General features: G+C 43.6%; 1 protein-coding gene across 10 annotated transcripts in view; it reads left to right on the forward strand.

Moving 5' to 3' along the window:
* The window catches only part of CIT (citron rho-interacting serine/threonine kinase), a 69,404-nt gene extending 53,486 nt beyond the window's left edge, over nt 1–15,918 (forward strand). For 4 of the 10 annotated variants that reach the window (XM_079322390.1, XM_079322388.1, XM_079322397.1 and 1 more), the window contains 19 exons: nt 94–201; nt 887–1,049; nt 1,280–1,444; nt 1,538–1,675; nt 1,924–2,104; nt 2,326–2,417; nt 2,710–2,814; nt 3,675–3,844; nt 4,800–4,880; nt 5,078–5,213; nt 6,388–6,527; nt 7,367–7,459; nt 8,724–8,832; nt 8,956–9,084; nt 9,724–9,804; nt 10,420–10,498; nt 10,614–10,811; nt 11,637–11,970; nt 12,992–14,938. In XM_079322390.1, coding sequence (XP_079178516.1) covers nt 94–201; nt 887–1,049; nt 1,280–1,444; nt 1,538–1,675; nt 1,924–2,104; nt 2,326–2,417; nt 2,710–2,814; nt 3,675–3,844; nt 4,800–4,880; nt 5,078–5,213; nt 6,388–6,527; nt 7,367–7,459; nt 8,724–8,832; nt 8,956–9,084; nt 9,724–9,804; nt 10,420–10,498; nt 10,614–10,811; nt 11,637–11,970; nt 12,992–13,015 — 2,526 coding nt within the window. In that variant the 3' untranslated portion in view covers nt 13,016–14,938. Of the gene's footprint in view, nt 1–93; nt 202–886; nt 1,050–1,279; nt 1,445–1,537; nt 1,676–1,923; nt 2,105–2,325; nt 2,418–2,709; nt 2,815–3,674; nt 3,845–4,799; nt 4,881–5,077; nt 5,214–6,387; nt 6,528–7,366; nt 7,460–8,723; nt 8,833–8,955; nt 9,085–9,723; nt 9,805–10,419; nt 10,499–10,613; nt 10,812–11,636; nt 11,971–12,991 lie in introns of all 10 variants that reach the window. The other 6 variants (XM_079322393.1, XM_079322391.1, XM_079322396.1 and 3 more) reach the window with 4 other exon arrangements.
* Nucleotides 15,919–16,314: the final 396 nt, after the last annotated feature.

Here is a 16,314-nt window from a genome sequence, read left to right on the forward strand (position 1 = left end):
TGGTATCTTTTAGCTCTTTTTTTTTTGGTATAGAGTTTTTTGTTTGTTTCTTCTGTAAAGATGAAATTTCTTGCATCTGTGTGTGATTCACAGGTTCTCTATTCCCATGAAAAAGTGAAAATGGAGGGCACTATTTCTCAGCAAACTAAACTCATTGATTTCCTGCAGGCAAAGATGGACCAACCAGCAAAAAAGAAAAAGGTGGGTGAAGAAGGTTTGAGAGGCATGGAATTAAATGGTTTTGTAATTAGTTATGTGCTGTGTATTTTTAATATTCTGTTTTATATTTCTTTGTGTAACAAATTGTTGTCCTCATTTGAGAACATTATGAGTTGGTGAACACAAACTTTGCTAGGCAGAATGTGTTCTTTGTGGTTTTTCTGGTATTTTGTTATTCCTACAACACTTAGGTTACAACCCAGTAGCTACACCTCAGTGAGGCTGTAGGAATACAGTATTTTAAGCATGTTTTTTTAATGCTAAGTATGTATATTGTACAAACCTATTCTGTATCAAGAGTGGTTGTCCTGTAGTCACAGCATAGGACTGATCAGTCAGGTGATGTGATTTGTGTCACATCTTTGTCATAAGCTGTCATTTTGAATGAAGTAATTGAATTTTAACCACATATTCTGAGATCCTCTGTTTAGATGCTTTCAGAAACTCCAGGTGTGAGTACTAACAGGTAACGTATGTCCCTCTTTAAATTAATCCATATCTTGACATTTTTCTCTCCGGTGCCAATATGAACTAAAATTCCATCCTTACACATAACAGAATTGCCATTAGGCCCTCTGGCCAGACTGCCACTAGCTAGTGTCACTTTGCCTAGTTTAAGCCATCTCTTGCTAGGAGTTAGGAGTTGTCTGTGTGTTTCTGTTGCTAGGGCCTGTTTAGTCGGCGGAAAGAGGACCCTTCTTTACCCACACAGGTTCCCCTGCAATACAATGAGCTGAAAGTGGCACTGGAGAAGGAGAAGGCTCGTTCTGCTGAGCTGGAGGAGGCTCTACAGAAAACACGCATTGAACTCAGATCTGCTCGTGAAGAAGGTAGGGGTTAGCAGCACAGGTGAATCTGGAAGGAGGCACACGTTTTTGGTCTGAAAGTGTGCCACTCTAGCAATAGCACGTGTTGTTTAATTATTACCCCTGCTGTGAAATTACAATAAGGCTACACTGGATTCTGTGGGCTATAACTGCACACTGGTCACACAGAGCCCTGCTAGGAGCCAGAGTGCCACGTTGGCCATGTTAACCAGGGACATTTGTCTTGTCTGTAGCTGCTCATCGGAAAATATCCGACCACCCTCACCCCTCCACGCCGGCCACGGCCAGGCAGCAGATCATCATGTCTGCCATAGTGCGCTCCCCAGAGCACCAGCCCACGCCCATCAGCCTGCTGGCCCCCCCCTCCAGCCGCAGGAAGGAATCCTCCACACCAGAGGGTAGGCTCCTGCTCTGCCCCTGTTGTCTCTCTGGCAATGCCATCCCTGCATGGGTTTAGTGTTCACCCTGCTGATGAGTTGTGTCCCTTGCAGAGTACAGCCGGCGCCTGAAGGAGCGAATGCACCACAACATCCCCCATCGCTTCAACGTGGGGCTCAACATGAGGGCCACCAAGTGTGCCGTGTGCCTGGACACGGTGCACTTCGGCAGGCAGGCCTCCAAGTGCCTGGGTAAGGGCAGAGAGAGCACAGCTGGGGGGAGGAAAAGGCATCAGCCATCCAGAACTGGGAAAGAAACAGCCAAGTGTGAACACTCTGAAATTACTCACTGCAAACATTCAGAAAACATCTGATAGTTTAGAGTGGAAGGGGAACCTTGGAGGAGCTGGGATTTGTGTGTTAGAAGTTGAGGCAGCTGTGTCATGATTTTTTTTTCTTTTTTGTCATTTAACAGAAGTTTTTCCCTGTCCTCTTGTCAGAATGCCAGGTGATGTGTCACCCAAAATGCTCCACTTGCTTGCCAGCTACTTGTGGGCTGCCAGCAGAATATGCTACGCACTTCTCAGAAGCGTTCTGCCGGGATAAGATGAATTCCCCTGGCCTGCAGCTGAAGGAGCCAAGCACCAGTCTGCGTCTTGAAGGGTGGATGAAAGTGCCAAGGTACAAACAGGAATCTTGGTGCCATGTCAGGTGCTGAAATTTGGCCTTATATTACCCTGGTTCTTACAATGAGATAATTGGTACAGGCCCATTACATTGGCATTACAATTACCACCACTATAATTACTATTGTTACCACTGGAATTTCTCTTTTATAGGAGTTGCTTTATGTAGAATCCAAGCAGAAAGTCCAACATTGGCTTTGTGCTTATTTTCCTCAGGAATAATAAGCGTGGGCAGCAGGGCTGGGACAGGAAGTATATTGTCCTGGAAGGAACCAAAGTGCTCATTTACGATGCAGAAGCAAGAGAAGGTAACTTAGAATTTCTAGCAAGAACATATTTTTGAATTTTCACATATTGTTTGGTTGGTTGAGAGGCTTAAAGATTATTACTGTTTGCTATGCTTGTACCAAATTTAGCTAAATCTTCAGTGATAAGGCAACATTATTTTTTTCTACACCCTTAGCCATCTTATTGGCTGGCATGTCATAATAATCCAGCTGTGAAAACATCCAGTGTCCATCCACTTTCTTTTTGCTATCACAGTTATTTTCTTGCTACCTTGTTTATTTGTTCCTAATTTGTCTTCCCATTCTCCTCCAGCTGGACAGAGGCCTCTGGAGGAATTTGAACTCTGCCTTCCTGATGGTGATGTAACTGTTCATGGAGCTGTAGGAGCTACTGAGCTTACAAATACAGCAAAGACAGGTGAGAATCTTACATAGATGAGGTCAAATGGATTTCATCTGGCTTGCCATCAGTTAGCCTTGTTTGGCTGAACAGAATTTTCTCCCTCGAGCTTGCATTGTGTACTGCTGTAATTTACCTCCATCTGAATTAGGGGAGTAGCTCAGCACTGCAGATCTGTTACACCCAAGCTGTTGCTTCTGTCGTGGTAGAACTGTGGTTAATATAATATAGTCATCAAACCAAATGGAAGTAAATTTTAAGAGATTTGTAGCATAAACACTCGGTTTACTTAAATTTCTTCTCTATTAACTGTGATGTGTCATAACTCCTGCCACCATTGTGCTCTGACCACAAAGCCATTAACTTAGAAATGCTGTGGGCTGTATACAGACTCTTATTATGAAAAAATGTTGATGTGTTGATTTGTATGTACTGAATAGAACTGATGGATAAGATTCTGTATGTCTTGACTGTTACATTAAAGGATACAGACTGTTAAAAACAAAGGTTTCCATAACCAATTTTTACAGATTTTTCTTAATCAGTACAGGGAAAACTTTAGTCAAGTGGCTGGTTTGCTTTTGTTTTGTTTTTTTCCACAATGGAATTTCTTTCTCTTTTGAATAAAAGGCAAGAAATTATTTTTGTTGAGTTAAAGACAGCCTTGTATGTATGGATTGCATACATCCAGCTAATATTTAGATGTAAGTAGCTAGCCTGTGCAGGACCTGTAAAGGAGAAACCAATGTGTAAATTGCCATGGTGCGTCATGATAAATACAACTTCTCTCCAATGAGGCTGAAAGGTGTTGATTTTAAGTCCACTGAAAATATTCCAAAAACTAATCTAAGTCTTATTCTATCTATATAACATCTCAGATGTGCCATATATCCTAAAATTGGAGTCTCATCCACACACCACTTGCTGGCCTGGTAGAACACTCTACCTGTTAGCACCCAGCTTCCCTGACAAACAGCGCTGGGTCACAGCACTGGAATCAATAGTGGCAGGTGGGAGAGTTTCCAGAGAAAAAGCTGAGGCTGATGCTGTGAGTATAAAAGTTTCATTTAATAATAAAATATTCTGGGAGGGAGCAGAGTTTTGAAAAATATTTTTTCGGTATTTGACATACTGAGATGTAACTGAAGGTAAGTTATTGCTTCTGCTTCTATCAGGAGCCTGTTCACTGTGAGACTGATGCTGTGTGTTACAATACCCTTCTTTAGACTTGGGGAGTGTAGTAAGAGAATCCCAAAATGTCTCTGTAATTCCAGTAGAGGAAGGAAGAGCAGCTAGGACATGGTATAAATTCAGTCTCATAAGGTACCACATGGAACAAGCAAACCTTAAATGAAGCAAAAACTCCTCCCCTTCCTAGAGAGCCAGAGGTTTTATGTTTCTTGCCTGGGGGGAGGGTGTGTGTGGGTGTGTACTTTTTAGTTTGAGTTTTATTCCTAGTAAGAGGTTATACAGATTTATTTAGGTTTTGGATAGCCTTTCTCACACTGTTACACTGATAACTCTTTTCTGGTAAAGGGAGGTTGGATTCTGTGGCATTGCATAAGAGAATGTTAGCTCTGGAGGTAGGGAATATCTAACTGGAGGAAATACTCTTTTTTTTCCTCAGGCTCACATTTCTTTTGTCTCTGAGAAAAATACATGCTCCCACCAACATTTATACTTCTTTTCTTTAATCCTTCCCCTTGGAAAATTCCACTTCTCTATTGTAGGAGGTTGGGGAAAATGGAAAGGATAGAGACAACAATGGGTTCTGTCTCAATTTAGGATAATTCTGATCAGTTTGCCTTACTGTGTCTAAGGTAGATAAAAGTTTACTAATTCTTTGGTAGGAAGCATCCCTGCAACTTTTAGCTTTCTGAGAAAAAGAAATCTGTGCCAAACTCTTTGCCTGTCTGAAATGATGACCTGACATTGTTAAAATACACACAGATAAAGAGATGAAGATTAACTCAACAAGAAAAAAATATTTTTGTCATTTGCAGAAACTGCTGGGGAACTCTCTGCTGAAGCTGGAGGGTGAAGACCGTTTGGATATAAATTGCACAATGCCCTTCAGTGACCAGGTAATGGTCATGTGCACTTGGGTCCTTCTCAGTAGTGGATAATTGATTCAGGGAAATGGTGTCTTGATTGCAATGTGTGTAATTAAGCACTTGTTTATGGGTTTGATTTTTCTCTTGACTGCTGAAGAGTATCACCCAAGTTGCTGTTGGAGCATTCCTTGCTCTCCTCACGTGGTGCTATTTTTTCCCTGCTGTAGGTAGTACTGGTGGGTGCAGAAGAAGGTCTCTATGCCCTGAATGTACTGAAGAATTCCTTAACGCACATCCCAGGAATGGGAGCTGTCTTCCAAATTCACCTCATCAAGGATCTGGAGAAGCTGCTCATGATAGCAGGTACAGGGCTGTGAGTTCCCACTCTTCCCACAGTGCCTTTGTGCTGCCAGGTCCTGCTTGCCTTTGGAATTATTCCAGGCTTTTATCTGGTTTTGTATCAGCAAATTGGCAGGAATGGCTTGCTGTGGTTAACACAGTCTTGTCTGAGGCTGGCTGGGAAGGGATTATGTGAATGAGTGCTCAGTTAAACCTTCAGGAGAAACTGATTTCAGAGCTGAGGGAGGGAAGAACCAGAGACAAAATATTTCCAGGTTAGAGGTCAGTCATCATTTTAAGTTAAATTTAAAAAATGTTGACCTAATTAGTGAACATCTCTTCCTAATTGTTGCATAACCTTCTTAATTAACTATTTGATGATCACAATGTGATGACTGGGGCATAGGGCCAACTCTTACCCTCTCATGCCCTGTAACAAAGCTGAGACTCCTGTCATGATTTTAAGATTTCCTTATGAAAGGAACACCAGCTTTAATCTCTCCATCTGTGGTTTTCCAGAGATAATCCTTCCCACACGGATGTAGGCATGCTGAACACTAGAGTATATCTTCATCTGAAAATCCAAATATCAAGTGTTTATATGACATTTGTAGGGAATGAGAAGCAAATTCTCTCTCTTGTTCTGCTAGTTTTGTGTTTTTTCCTGGTAAGGGTTTAAGATGTCCATGGTTTATCTGTGTCAGGGTAGTAGAGAGCAAAGCAAATCTCACACATAATGAGAAGGCTGTGTTAGTCTGTCATTGGATTTCTGAGAGGAATTGGCCTTGGGCTGTAATGCAATTCATTAGGGCAGTTCTTGGAAATCCCTTGCCAGTTCTGCTGGCACAGAGGGATTAAAACATCTTGTACTTGAAAAAGTTCTGAAGGGCAAAGTAAAACTTCCTGGCTAATTTTGAAGTGTCTTAATGAGGCCACATTAGTGTTCTGCTAGACTTTAGAAACACTAATAATCCACGCAGGGAATGGTTGTTCTCCTGGTGGATTTACTGCCTGTTGTAGGGTTTTTGTAAGTTTTCTGTTTCAGTTTGAGTAGGAATAATATGGAATGAATTCTACATGGTACCTTGTGACTGTTTCCACAGTAACAGCTTGTAACAAGGAGCTGCTGCTTAGGTAAGACTTTTTTAGAGAATAGGGAGTTCTCCCTTGATGAAATGCAACCTTTTTTTGTTTCCAGGAGAAGAAAGGGCTCTGTGTCTTGTTGATGTAAAGAAAGTGAAGCAATCTCTAGCCCAGTCTCACCTCCCAGCCCAGCCTGATGTATCACCAAATGTCTTTGAAACTGTCAAAGGATGTCACCTTTTTGCTGCTGGCAAAGTAAGTTACAGCTCCCTCGTGCCCCCAGACCACCCCTCAGACTGCTGAGTTTAATATTAACAAATTAGCATCTTTATTCCACTGGCAACACATCCAAGGTCTATATTCCTGCTCTGAATATTTTTCTTCAAAGAAGAAGAATGTATGGGCTGAAGAGAGGCTGAGTTGCAGACAGGATGGGGGATTTGCAGTTAATGTGGATCAATTCAGGATGGGACAGCTTAAACTGCTAGATAGTAAGAAATCCAGCATAGCATGGTACTACTGCCTCCTGACTATTGACTACAATTTTGAGATTTTTAATTAGTGAATTCTGTCCAGTCTTTGTTCTGGAATGTCATGCTTCCAGGCTAGCAAATTTCCTTGGGTGTTTGTGTCACTTTAATTCTTGGCATTTAAACAGATTATGAGTTTCAGCATGCTGCATTTAACCACAGCAAAAATTCTCATTAACAATTACTTCTGTGGACTACTTTGGTAACAAACTGAACACCATTCATTTCAAAGTGATGCTTAAGATAAGTTTCAGGGGTTAAAATGTAGACCTAACCTACTTCAATTTGTCAATCCCTTTTCTGTGGAAAACCTTCTCATTTTTTATTAACGCCTTTCAAGCATAAAAGAAATCATAGAAGCCATTTAAATTCACGTTCTTTTTTAAGAATGTGAAGAGGCTTTTCATTATTTCATGAATTCACAATAATTACCCTATTAATAAAATGTACTTGCTTATCTCTGCAAAGTTCTTTTTGTGGCAAGAGGTTCTTGGATCTGTTTCACATGCTCAGCAATAGAATTTATTTTATTGCCATCCTGAACTATGCTTATCTTCCTCACAGGTTGAGAACAGTCTTTGTATCTGTGCAGCCATGCCCAATAAAGTGGTGGTTCTGAGGTACAACGAGAGCTTGAGCAAGTTCTGTATCAGAAAGGTGAGTTTAGTAATGCCCTGCTGTAGCTGAGGTCAATTCACATTGTGCTCCAAGCCTTTGCTTTGGAGCAGACATCTAAAACCTTTCTGTGTGCATGAGAAAATTTGTTCGCCAGCTAAAATGATAACAAATTGCACTGTGCACTGACTCAAAGTGGAGTAGGCAGCAATCTCCTTTAATAAGAGCTGGCATTTTTGGAGAGATGCAGAGCAGAACTATGAATTTTGAGATATTGGGCTGAGCTGTAGTCATACTCTCACAGATCTCTCCTCAGGACAAAAAGTTTAAACACCACCTGCCTTAAAACAGGCTGGCACTCAGAAACTCATGTCCTCTCCATTCACAAATTAAAGGATGTTCCAGTCAAACTGCACCTCCCTGGGAGGTTCTGCAGGTGACTTTGCAGGCACCAGTTCATTTTCCAGTGTGACTGAGGCTGTTATCCCTGTGTGCTTCCATGGAGGGAAGCAGTGGGCTCAGTTATGCAGATCTGGCCTCCTCAGGAGGAAAGGCATGAATGATGGAGATGTGGGCACAGTGTGGATGCCAGCACACCTGGAATGTCTACAAGCCTTGCAGCTGATAGCAACTCCTGCTCACAGCAGGGAACACTGAGGGTCTGCAGCCCTTCCTCTGACAAGGGCTTAGATGCACAACATGCAAAGGTATTTTAGACAGCAGGTTTTCCTTATCTCCACTAATCCAGACTACTGAATTTAGATCCTAACAACATGGCAGCAAGCCCAGAATGTGCTTTTCTTTTCTGTCAACTAAATTTCCAGATAAAGTAGGATTTATGCAAGGAATCTTGTCCTTAGAAGATCTGGGGATTTGTGTTTTGTGTCAGGCTAACCTGCAGAGCTATCCCAGCTCTTCAGTCACAAGGCAGGTCATGGTGGACATGTACAAAGAAGGAAGGAAGATTCGCTGTGACCTACTGTAAACAAGGAGCTGCTCAGTACTGCTCCAGAAAATTGAGCTACAGAGCAGAACAACATCTTCCAGAACAGAGTATTCTTCCAAAAGGAAGAGGATCTCCCTTGAGGCAAGCTGATATGCAAGTCTACATTCAAGCATTACTTCCAACAAAACAAAACTATTCTAGCAAGAGTTTTTGTCCACATGCTTTTGAGAGACTGTTAGGGTCTTTGAGGTTGCCACATCTTGTAAAGATAAATGTAGCATTGTACAACTTTCCAGTCTCAGTGTTCTCTGTAAGCTAGTACAGGGGACTAATATCTGTCCACACTGTCCTTTCTTGCAGGAGATTGAAACCTCTGAGCCTTGCAGCTGCATCCATTTGACCACTTACAGCATCATCATTGGAACCAACAAGTTCTATGAAATTGAGATGAAGCAGTACACACTGGAGGGTAGGAGATAATTCCTGAGAAATGTTCCAAGTGTCTCCACAGGTTCTTCGTAGAGCTTTTTGAAAGCAGTTTAGGAAAAAAAGTTGGTGCAAATCAAAGTGTTTTTCTCTGTTCTCTTGGCAGAGTTTTTGGATAAAAATGACCACACTTTGGCCTCTGCTGTGTTTGCTGCTTCCACCAACAGTTTCCCGGTCAGTATCATCCAAGTGAACCCAGCAGGGCAGAGGGAGGAGTATCTGCTGTGTTTCCATGGTAAGTGCCAGATGGTCTTGCACTGCTCCTGTTCTCTGAGTTGCTGAAGTTTGGATAACCTCATTTGGCTTAAAAGTTCTCAATGCCTGGTGGATCAGTTGTTGCATGTTGATTTCTGTGCCTGAGGGAAGGACTGCAGGCAGTGTGTCAAGTGCAAACAGGTGTTTGATTACCCTGATAAGATGTTCAGGGGCTCTCAGACTTGGGCTTTGTCTGGTTTCCATGCAGACAGATGAGACTTTTTAACCTTTTGGTGATTAAATAATAGGGTGTTATTTTTTTTGTATAGCTGCTTTTGTTGCCCTCTTGTTTACTGTCATGGGAATGCACAAACCTTCTAAAGCCCTCTAGCAGTAATTTTGGGTGAGTGATGTTAGGAATCTCATCACCTTCCCAACTGTAGATTAAATAATGATCTTAGTGTAGCTGGAACAAAGAAACCTGGAATCACAGCACCTTTTGACCCAGCACTATTCCTACATCTAACCAATTGCATGGCATTTAGAGTCATTCATGGCAATCTGAGATTTGCAAGATGTCCCTGATAAAAAGCCTGGGAACGCCTGCCTTTCTCCCTTCAGAAATAAATGAATAAAACTCAGGCAGATGCTCATGACCTGATGTGACCTCTCTTGGCAGAGTTTGGAGTCTTTGTGGATTCCTATGGGAGACGCAGTAGGACAGACGACCTGAAGTGGAACCGCTTGCCCTTAGCTTTTGGTAGGTGTTGAGGGACATTCCCTTGGATTATGGGAATTACTGAAACCAGGAAACATCCTTGTGGAATGGGTACCCTGCACTCAGCCCTTCTGTCTCCTTTTCCCTTCCCAATTCTTCCAGGAACTATGGAGCTTTTTCCCATGATTTAAGGTTATTATAAATCCCAGTGGCAAATCCTCTGAAATAGAAGTAATTTAAGGAAACTAAACCCAAGTTGCATTTCCTTAGTGTTCCTGGTCTGACACTGATTGAAGTGGCTAGTGGAATTTTTAACAATGCTCTAAGTTTCTGAAATTATGAAGAATATATGAGGGCAGCATGACTCCTTCAGGCCTTTTGCACTGCCTAATGGGATTTTACTCAGTTAATAGTCTGACTTTAATGCCTTTTTCATGATACTTTGGTTGGTAAAGTCCTTGAGACACAGTTTCAAAGCAACAATTCTTTAAGTTTGCATCTCCCCCTTTACTGATGGTGTCTGTGTCATTACATAAAATGTATTCCTTAGTTTTCCCACAGGGCTGTCAGCCTCTCTTGTGCTTGCTGTTGTGTTTTAGAAGTTTTTAATTGAGAATGTATTTTGTGTTTTTTCCTGCCTTTGCACTGCTCCTCCAGCCTACAGGGAGCCCTATCTGTTCGTGACCCACTTCAATTCCCTTGAAGTGATCGAGATTCAGGCACGAGCTTCTCTAGGGTAAGTTGTTCTCTTTTCCTTCCTTTGAACAGTCAGTTTTGCAGGAATATATGGACTTGCCAGGAAAAGGTACTGTGCTGCCACTGTAAAGACTTTTACCTGCAATTTTCCCCAGAACTCCGGCACGAGCGCACTTGGAGATCCCCAACCCGCGGTACCTCGGGCCTGCCATCTCCTCAGGAGCCATCTACTTGGCCTCCTCCTACCAGGACAAGCTGAGGGTGATCTGCTGCAAGGGCAATCTGGTGAAGGAGACCAACAATGAGCAGCAGCAGCAGCCACAGCACCACAGAGGCTCCTCTGCCACGCGCAGGTGCGGGGACATCGGGGTGTCACGGTGACAGTGTTGGGGTGTGACAGTCCTGGGTGCCTCAGGAGCAAACTTCCCTCCTGATGCCTCTTCCCCTGGTGTGGTGGGTGCCCTTGTTCTGTTCTTAGACACTGGTGACAGTCAGTTACTGTCATGCTGGAATAGAGTCACTAATGGATTAACATCCACAAGGAAACAAACATCAGCTCTGGGAAGATGTGGATAATCTCCACAAATGCTTTGTTGACCTTGTGCTGGTTTGCTTTGATGTGGTGATAGAGCTCTGGCTTCAAAGCTTTTTGAGCTCAGATACTGTTGATATTACACTAAACACTTGGCTGTAACCAGCTGTAAAGCAAGAGCCCCTTTCTATCAAAGGATAAGTGTGCCTTAGGGAGATAGTGCTGGCAAGTTGTGATGTGACACACAGGTAAATAAATACTGGGACTGATGGTGCCACTGTGTGCACAGGACACTGAGAAATTGAGGCTTGTAGTTCATCCCAGCCTGGCCTGGACATCTCTGAGCTACAGAAGGTTGTATGAAAACACATATATATCAAATTTTAGTGTATTTTTATATGGAAAAGCATGTGGCTGGAGTGTATGAAAAGGTGGTGGTCTCTGGCCTGTTCCATACACGACTTACACTGGCAGTTCATTAAGACACTTTGCCAGTGTGGCTCATGTGATGGATATTCCAGCCACAATATCTCTGCATCTTCCATGTTGGCTCAGGAAGAGGCTGATGCTTCTCCAAGGAAGAGCGCTGGGGGAAAAGTTACATTTTTGCTAAAAGAAAATGTAACGGGAGGTTTTTGTCACTCAGCGGTTCGCGTCAATTATTTTTGAATGACAGCAGCCCGAACAAGAGAGGCCCTCCCACGTACAACGAGCACATCACCAAGCGCGTGGCCTCCAGCCCGGGGCCCCCCGAGGGGCCGGGCCACCCCCGGGAGCCCAGCACCCCCCACCGGTACCGCGAGGGCCGCACGGAGCTGCGCAGGGACAAATCCCCGGGGCGGCCCCTGGAGAGGGAGAAATCCCCGGGGCGGCTGCTGAGCACCCGCAGGGAGCGCTCCCCCGGACGGCTCTTCGAGGACGGCGGCCGAGGGAGGGTGCCTGTCAGCGGGGCCAGGACTCCCCTGGCTCAGGTCAATAAGGTGAGTCAGGAGCCTGCAGAGCGGGGCTGTGCTCAGGGAAAGGCTTGTAGCACTGGAAAGCACAAGAGCAAGTCAAATCTCATCCCCCTGCTCCTCAGATTCTGTTGGAACAGAGCCCGCATGGTGCCATGCACTGGCCCTGTTGGTTTACCAAAATAAGAGTATTGGTCTAATATCTATACTCAACTGTGATGGACAAAAGACTCTGTAACAATTTAAAGTTACAAAGTGTGTGTTTATTCTAATACACTCTGCAAAATCACAGGTGATCACAGAGTCTATTTATTGGCAAAGGATTCAAACAAATACAAATTCATCATAACAGCCCCTCCCATCCCCTGCTTCCTATGGTAATTAGCTTGAATAGCTATTAAGTTATGATTGACTTCTTAAATTAAGTCTGGGGTCATTTTCATGGGGAGGGGTCTTAAAAGGAAAAAGTAAGGCGAGTCTTCCTCGCCCTAAACTCTTGACCTTTTCTATCAATGACAATACAAATGATTTCTGGGGATAGTCCAGTGTTTAAAAGAATGGGTTTCTGGATGCATTGTCTATGTTTCTTTGGGTCTGCTCACTAGTTTTGTCTTTTCCCATTGTAAGTGCAGCTGAGCAAACATGAAATGACAATCAATTATTTAAGTTTCAGATAACTACTCCCTTCTAACTTTTAATTATTTTCAGCAAGGTAACTAAAATCTTAATTTTCTAAGATTAGTGTTTCACTCTGACAACCTGCCCTGGGCTGCTTCTGGTACTGCAAAAGCTGCTAGGTACCAGAATGGGCTGAAAGCAAAGGTGCATTTCCTAGGAAGTGATAGAGGAATTGAAAAAGAATAATGTCTGGAGCAGGGAATGTGGGAGCCTGCTGTGCTCAGAGTGATGCTGCCTTGGTCAGTGTTTGTGGGTGATAGGAGCCCTGGCTCTGTAGGAGCGGCAGATGATGTGCTGCTCCCAGCACCTCCTGCCTGGAAGAGAAATAAATACCTGTGACTTGTAACTTGTCCTTTTATTTCCCTGCCAGGTCTGGGACCAGTCTTCAGTGTAAGTCTCAGCTAGACAAAGTTACTCATCTTGACCTGCAGGAAAAAAAAGGAAATATACTGAGTATATGCACTCCATCTGTCTGCAGCCCAGTTCCCAAACAGCATTCCTGGGCCAAAGCTCGCTCCGCAGCGGGAGCCGTGGCGCTTTCGAAGACCGTTCGCAGCTCAGTTAATTTCTCTGCACTTTCCTGCACTCCTGTTTTTGCACTTTGTTACTACTGTTACTCTTTCAAGCAGTTCATGAACTTTTTGTATCCACTTTAGTCCCTAGTAGTTCATCCAGGAAATGGGACTCGTGTCCTACCCCAGGTCATCACTGTGGTTAGCACCCCTTACCAGAGAGTTGGTCACAGTTCTGAGACGTGCTGGGAGACCATGATGGCCTGGAAACAGAAGGGCCAAGGTGAGTGAGTCTTTCAATAGGAGCTGTGGTTGGATGTTCTCCACAGAACACATGAAAAATTTCTTCTGATTAGCCTGTTCACCTGCCACTTCTATTTTGTTCTCACCAAAATCACTTTAGAGCAGCTCTGATGGGGAGGGAAGAACCCTGCTTTAACCAACCCCCCTGCCCAGCCCTGAAACAAAGTGCATTACCTATAAGCTACTGGGTTGTAAGACTTTATCCAGGTCTTCTGCATGACAGTTCACTGCATGCTGCTGCACCATCACTGGCTCTCTCCTTTTAGGTTGCTTTGCTGAGTAGTGTATTGTACCTCACTTGTAAATTAACTGAAACCTTTAGATTACGCTGCACAATAGCCGTTAATTACTCTGGAAATTTGGCACCGAAGAGTTAACAAGCCTTATTCTATGACAAGAATCACAGTCACACTTGTGTTCTCCTCTCAGCACTGGACATGGTCTCTTCAGCAGTGAGTGCTGCCAGCCTCAGCTGCCGGGGGGAACAGCCCGGGCTGGGTCCTCCCTGAGCTGTAGCTTGTTGTGCAATCAGAGCCGGTGTCTTGGCACAGGATGCCCGCAGGGAGCAGCTTTGGCAGTGCTGACACACCTTTGCTTCCCCGTGTCTGACCTCCAGCCTCTTATTGCTTCCTATTCTCTTTTGCTGTGAACATGAAGCAGAGAGCAGATGATTTTCAAAGCAGGTTTTGACCATTCGCTCTGCAATAGCAACTAAGTTCTAAGTGAACAACCATGTTCTTTACAACTGGAAAGAGCAAAACTGCATCCAATCTTCCCTTGGAGCCACACTTAAACTTCTGCTAGTCCCTTGCAAGCCTGTGCTAACCTGTTCTAGAAACCCATCAAAATTCCAATGCCTTGTCAGTGTCCTTTGGCGAGTTTCATGAATATTGTATTCTGTTCTCTTGTCTGTTGGGTTATTTTCAGTCAGATGATTTGGCAGGAAATTTGCTGAAAGTTTTTGTCTCCTGGTCTGAATATTTGGAAAGGTCACTGAGATCAGTCTTTAAATCTTTGCATCTCATGGAAGATCTTCAAGACCTCAGAAATGGGCTTGTTGAGTCCTGAAAGTGTGTATCTTGTGTCTTGTTCGTGAAATGCTTCCTGCTATAGAAATAGCTCAAAGGACTGTACATATTTACAAGAAACTTTATATTCGTAACAAAAGGGAATTGAATTGGTTTCTACTTTTTTATTGTAAACTGTGCGTTTTTCAACACTAGCTTTTTGTTTTACTGGTGGTTGTGGACAGCCATCTTCAGACACTGGAGGGGCCTCGCCTCAGTCCTCCTCGCTCCCATGAAGAAATATTGTAACATTAACTTGCAATTGAAGCTTGTTAGCATAAATGAGGTTTTAGGTCTCTAAAAGTACAGGATTTTTCTTCATTACCTTTTTATTATTGACAAGGGAGGGAACCAGAGGGACAGTTCAAAGCTCCACCTGAAAGTATTGAACTTTGTTGTTGAACAATAACCAAATAAAACAAATAACTATCTTGACTGGCATGGTGAAATGACGGCTTCCTTCTCTCTGGAGTGCCCCTGCCCCTCCTGCCCCACACCTGGCTCTGGGGCTGGGCAATCCAAGGTGTCACAGCTGACCCAAGAGCAAACCCTGGCAATATTTAGCATTTAATACTCATCATTCCCTGAACAGTAGCATAAGTGGCTTCACAACCCCCAAGCATGTTCCCATGCACTGCCCCAGGTGGAATTATCCAGGTACTTCACTAGAGCAGCTGCAAGCACCTCCAGCTCAGTCCTGCCTCACCCATGGGCAGAAGAGAAGCACCTGTGAGTATCTGGGACAACAGTCTTGCCCTGGTAAATGACCCCACACATCTTGAGCTGGGAAAAAAGGCATCTTAATTAACAAGTGTGATCTAATGACAGGTTTGGGACTTACCCCAGCAGTGAACTGGGAGCAAAGTGGAGGGAGGCAGTTCCTCATCCCACTGCTGTAACATGCTGGTGCTTTAAGGCCTAATAGCTGAAACTTTAAAAAAAAAGACCATTCACAAATCCAGTCAGATTGAGTACAACCTGCAGTTACTGTACAGCTCAACTTACACCTGCTGGGAAAACTTGCTAGATCAGACTTAAATGTAAATACATCTATTTTTAACTGAACTAGTTTTTACAGGGTCTGAAGTATTCTTTCACAGGAAAAGGTTTTTAATATTCACACTGCTGCCTACAGTAACTTAATTTGTCCTCCTACTGTTCAGTGTTTTTTGGTTGTGTGCACATCCCCACCTCCTCAGCCCTGAGAAAGGCTGGCTGGAGGCTGTGGGGGTGGTTACCAATGGCTCCCCTTACGTTTGGGTCTACATGACATTCTCCATGAAAATGCTCTCCATCAACCCCGAGCTGCTTGATTTATCTATTGTGCCTACTATGATGTATATGATGAAATGCTGACTTGTTCAATGTTCCTTTATTTCTTTTACTGTGCACAGACAATACTTATTTAAAGCTCATTGTTGCAATCCTATGATGCATGATCCGAATTGTAACAAAACTAAATTAATCCAGAAACTGGTGGAGTAAAAAAAAAAAATTATTTATTGAGCTTTTTGATTCCCAAGAACCCTGCACAAATTCATGTCAGCTTGACCCCCACCTACTGTGCTGAAATTCAGGGGGTCGGGGAGGGCAGGGACCTCTTGTTATTCCTGTACTGGTTTACTCCAGGGTTCCCAAAAGTGACTGTAACAAAGGGGTCTGCATCTACCTTTAAAAAATGTGCTCTCCTAGCAACAGCCAAGAATAAACATAACAGCACAGACTGTGAGCTGTGGGTGGGGAATGTAAGCGAGCTAATAAATCCAACTCTTGATCCAGCTTTTGCCTTTGGAGGGACTTGATTCATACCA

The sequence above is a fragment of the Erithacus rubecula genome (assembly GCF_903797595.1).
Source record: "Erithacus rubecula genome assembly, chromosome: 19".
Taxonomy (NCBI): domain Eukaryota; kingdom Metazoa; phylum Chordata; class Aves; order Passeriformes; family Muscicapidae; genus Erithacus; species Erithacus rubecula.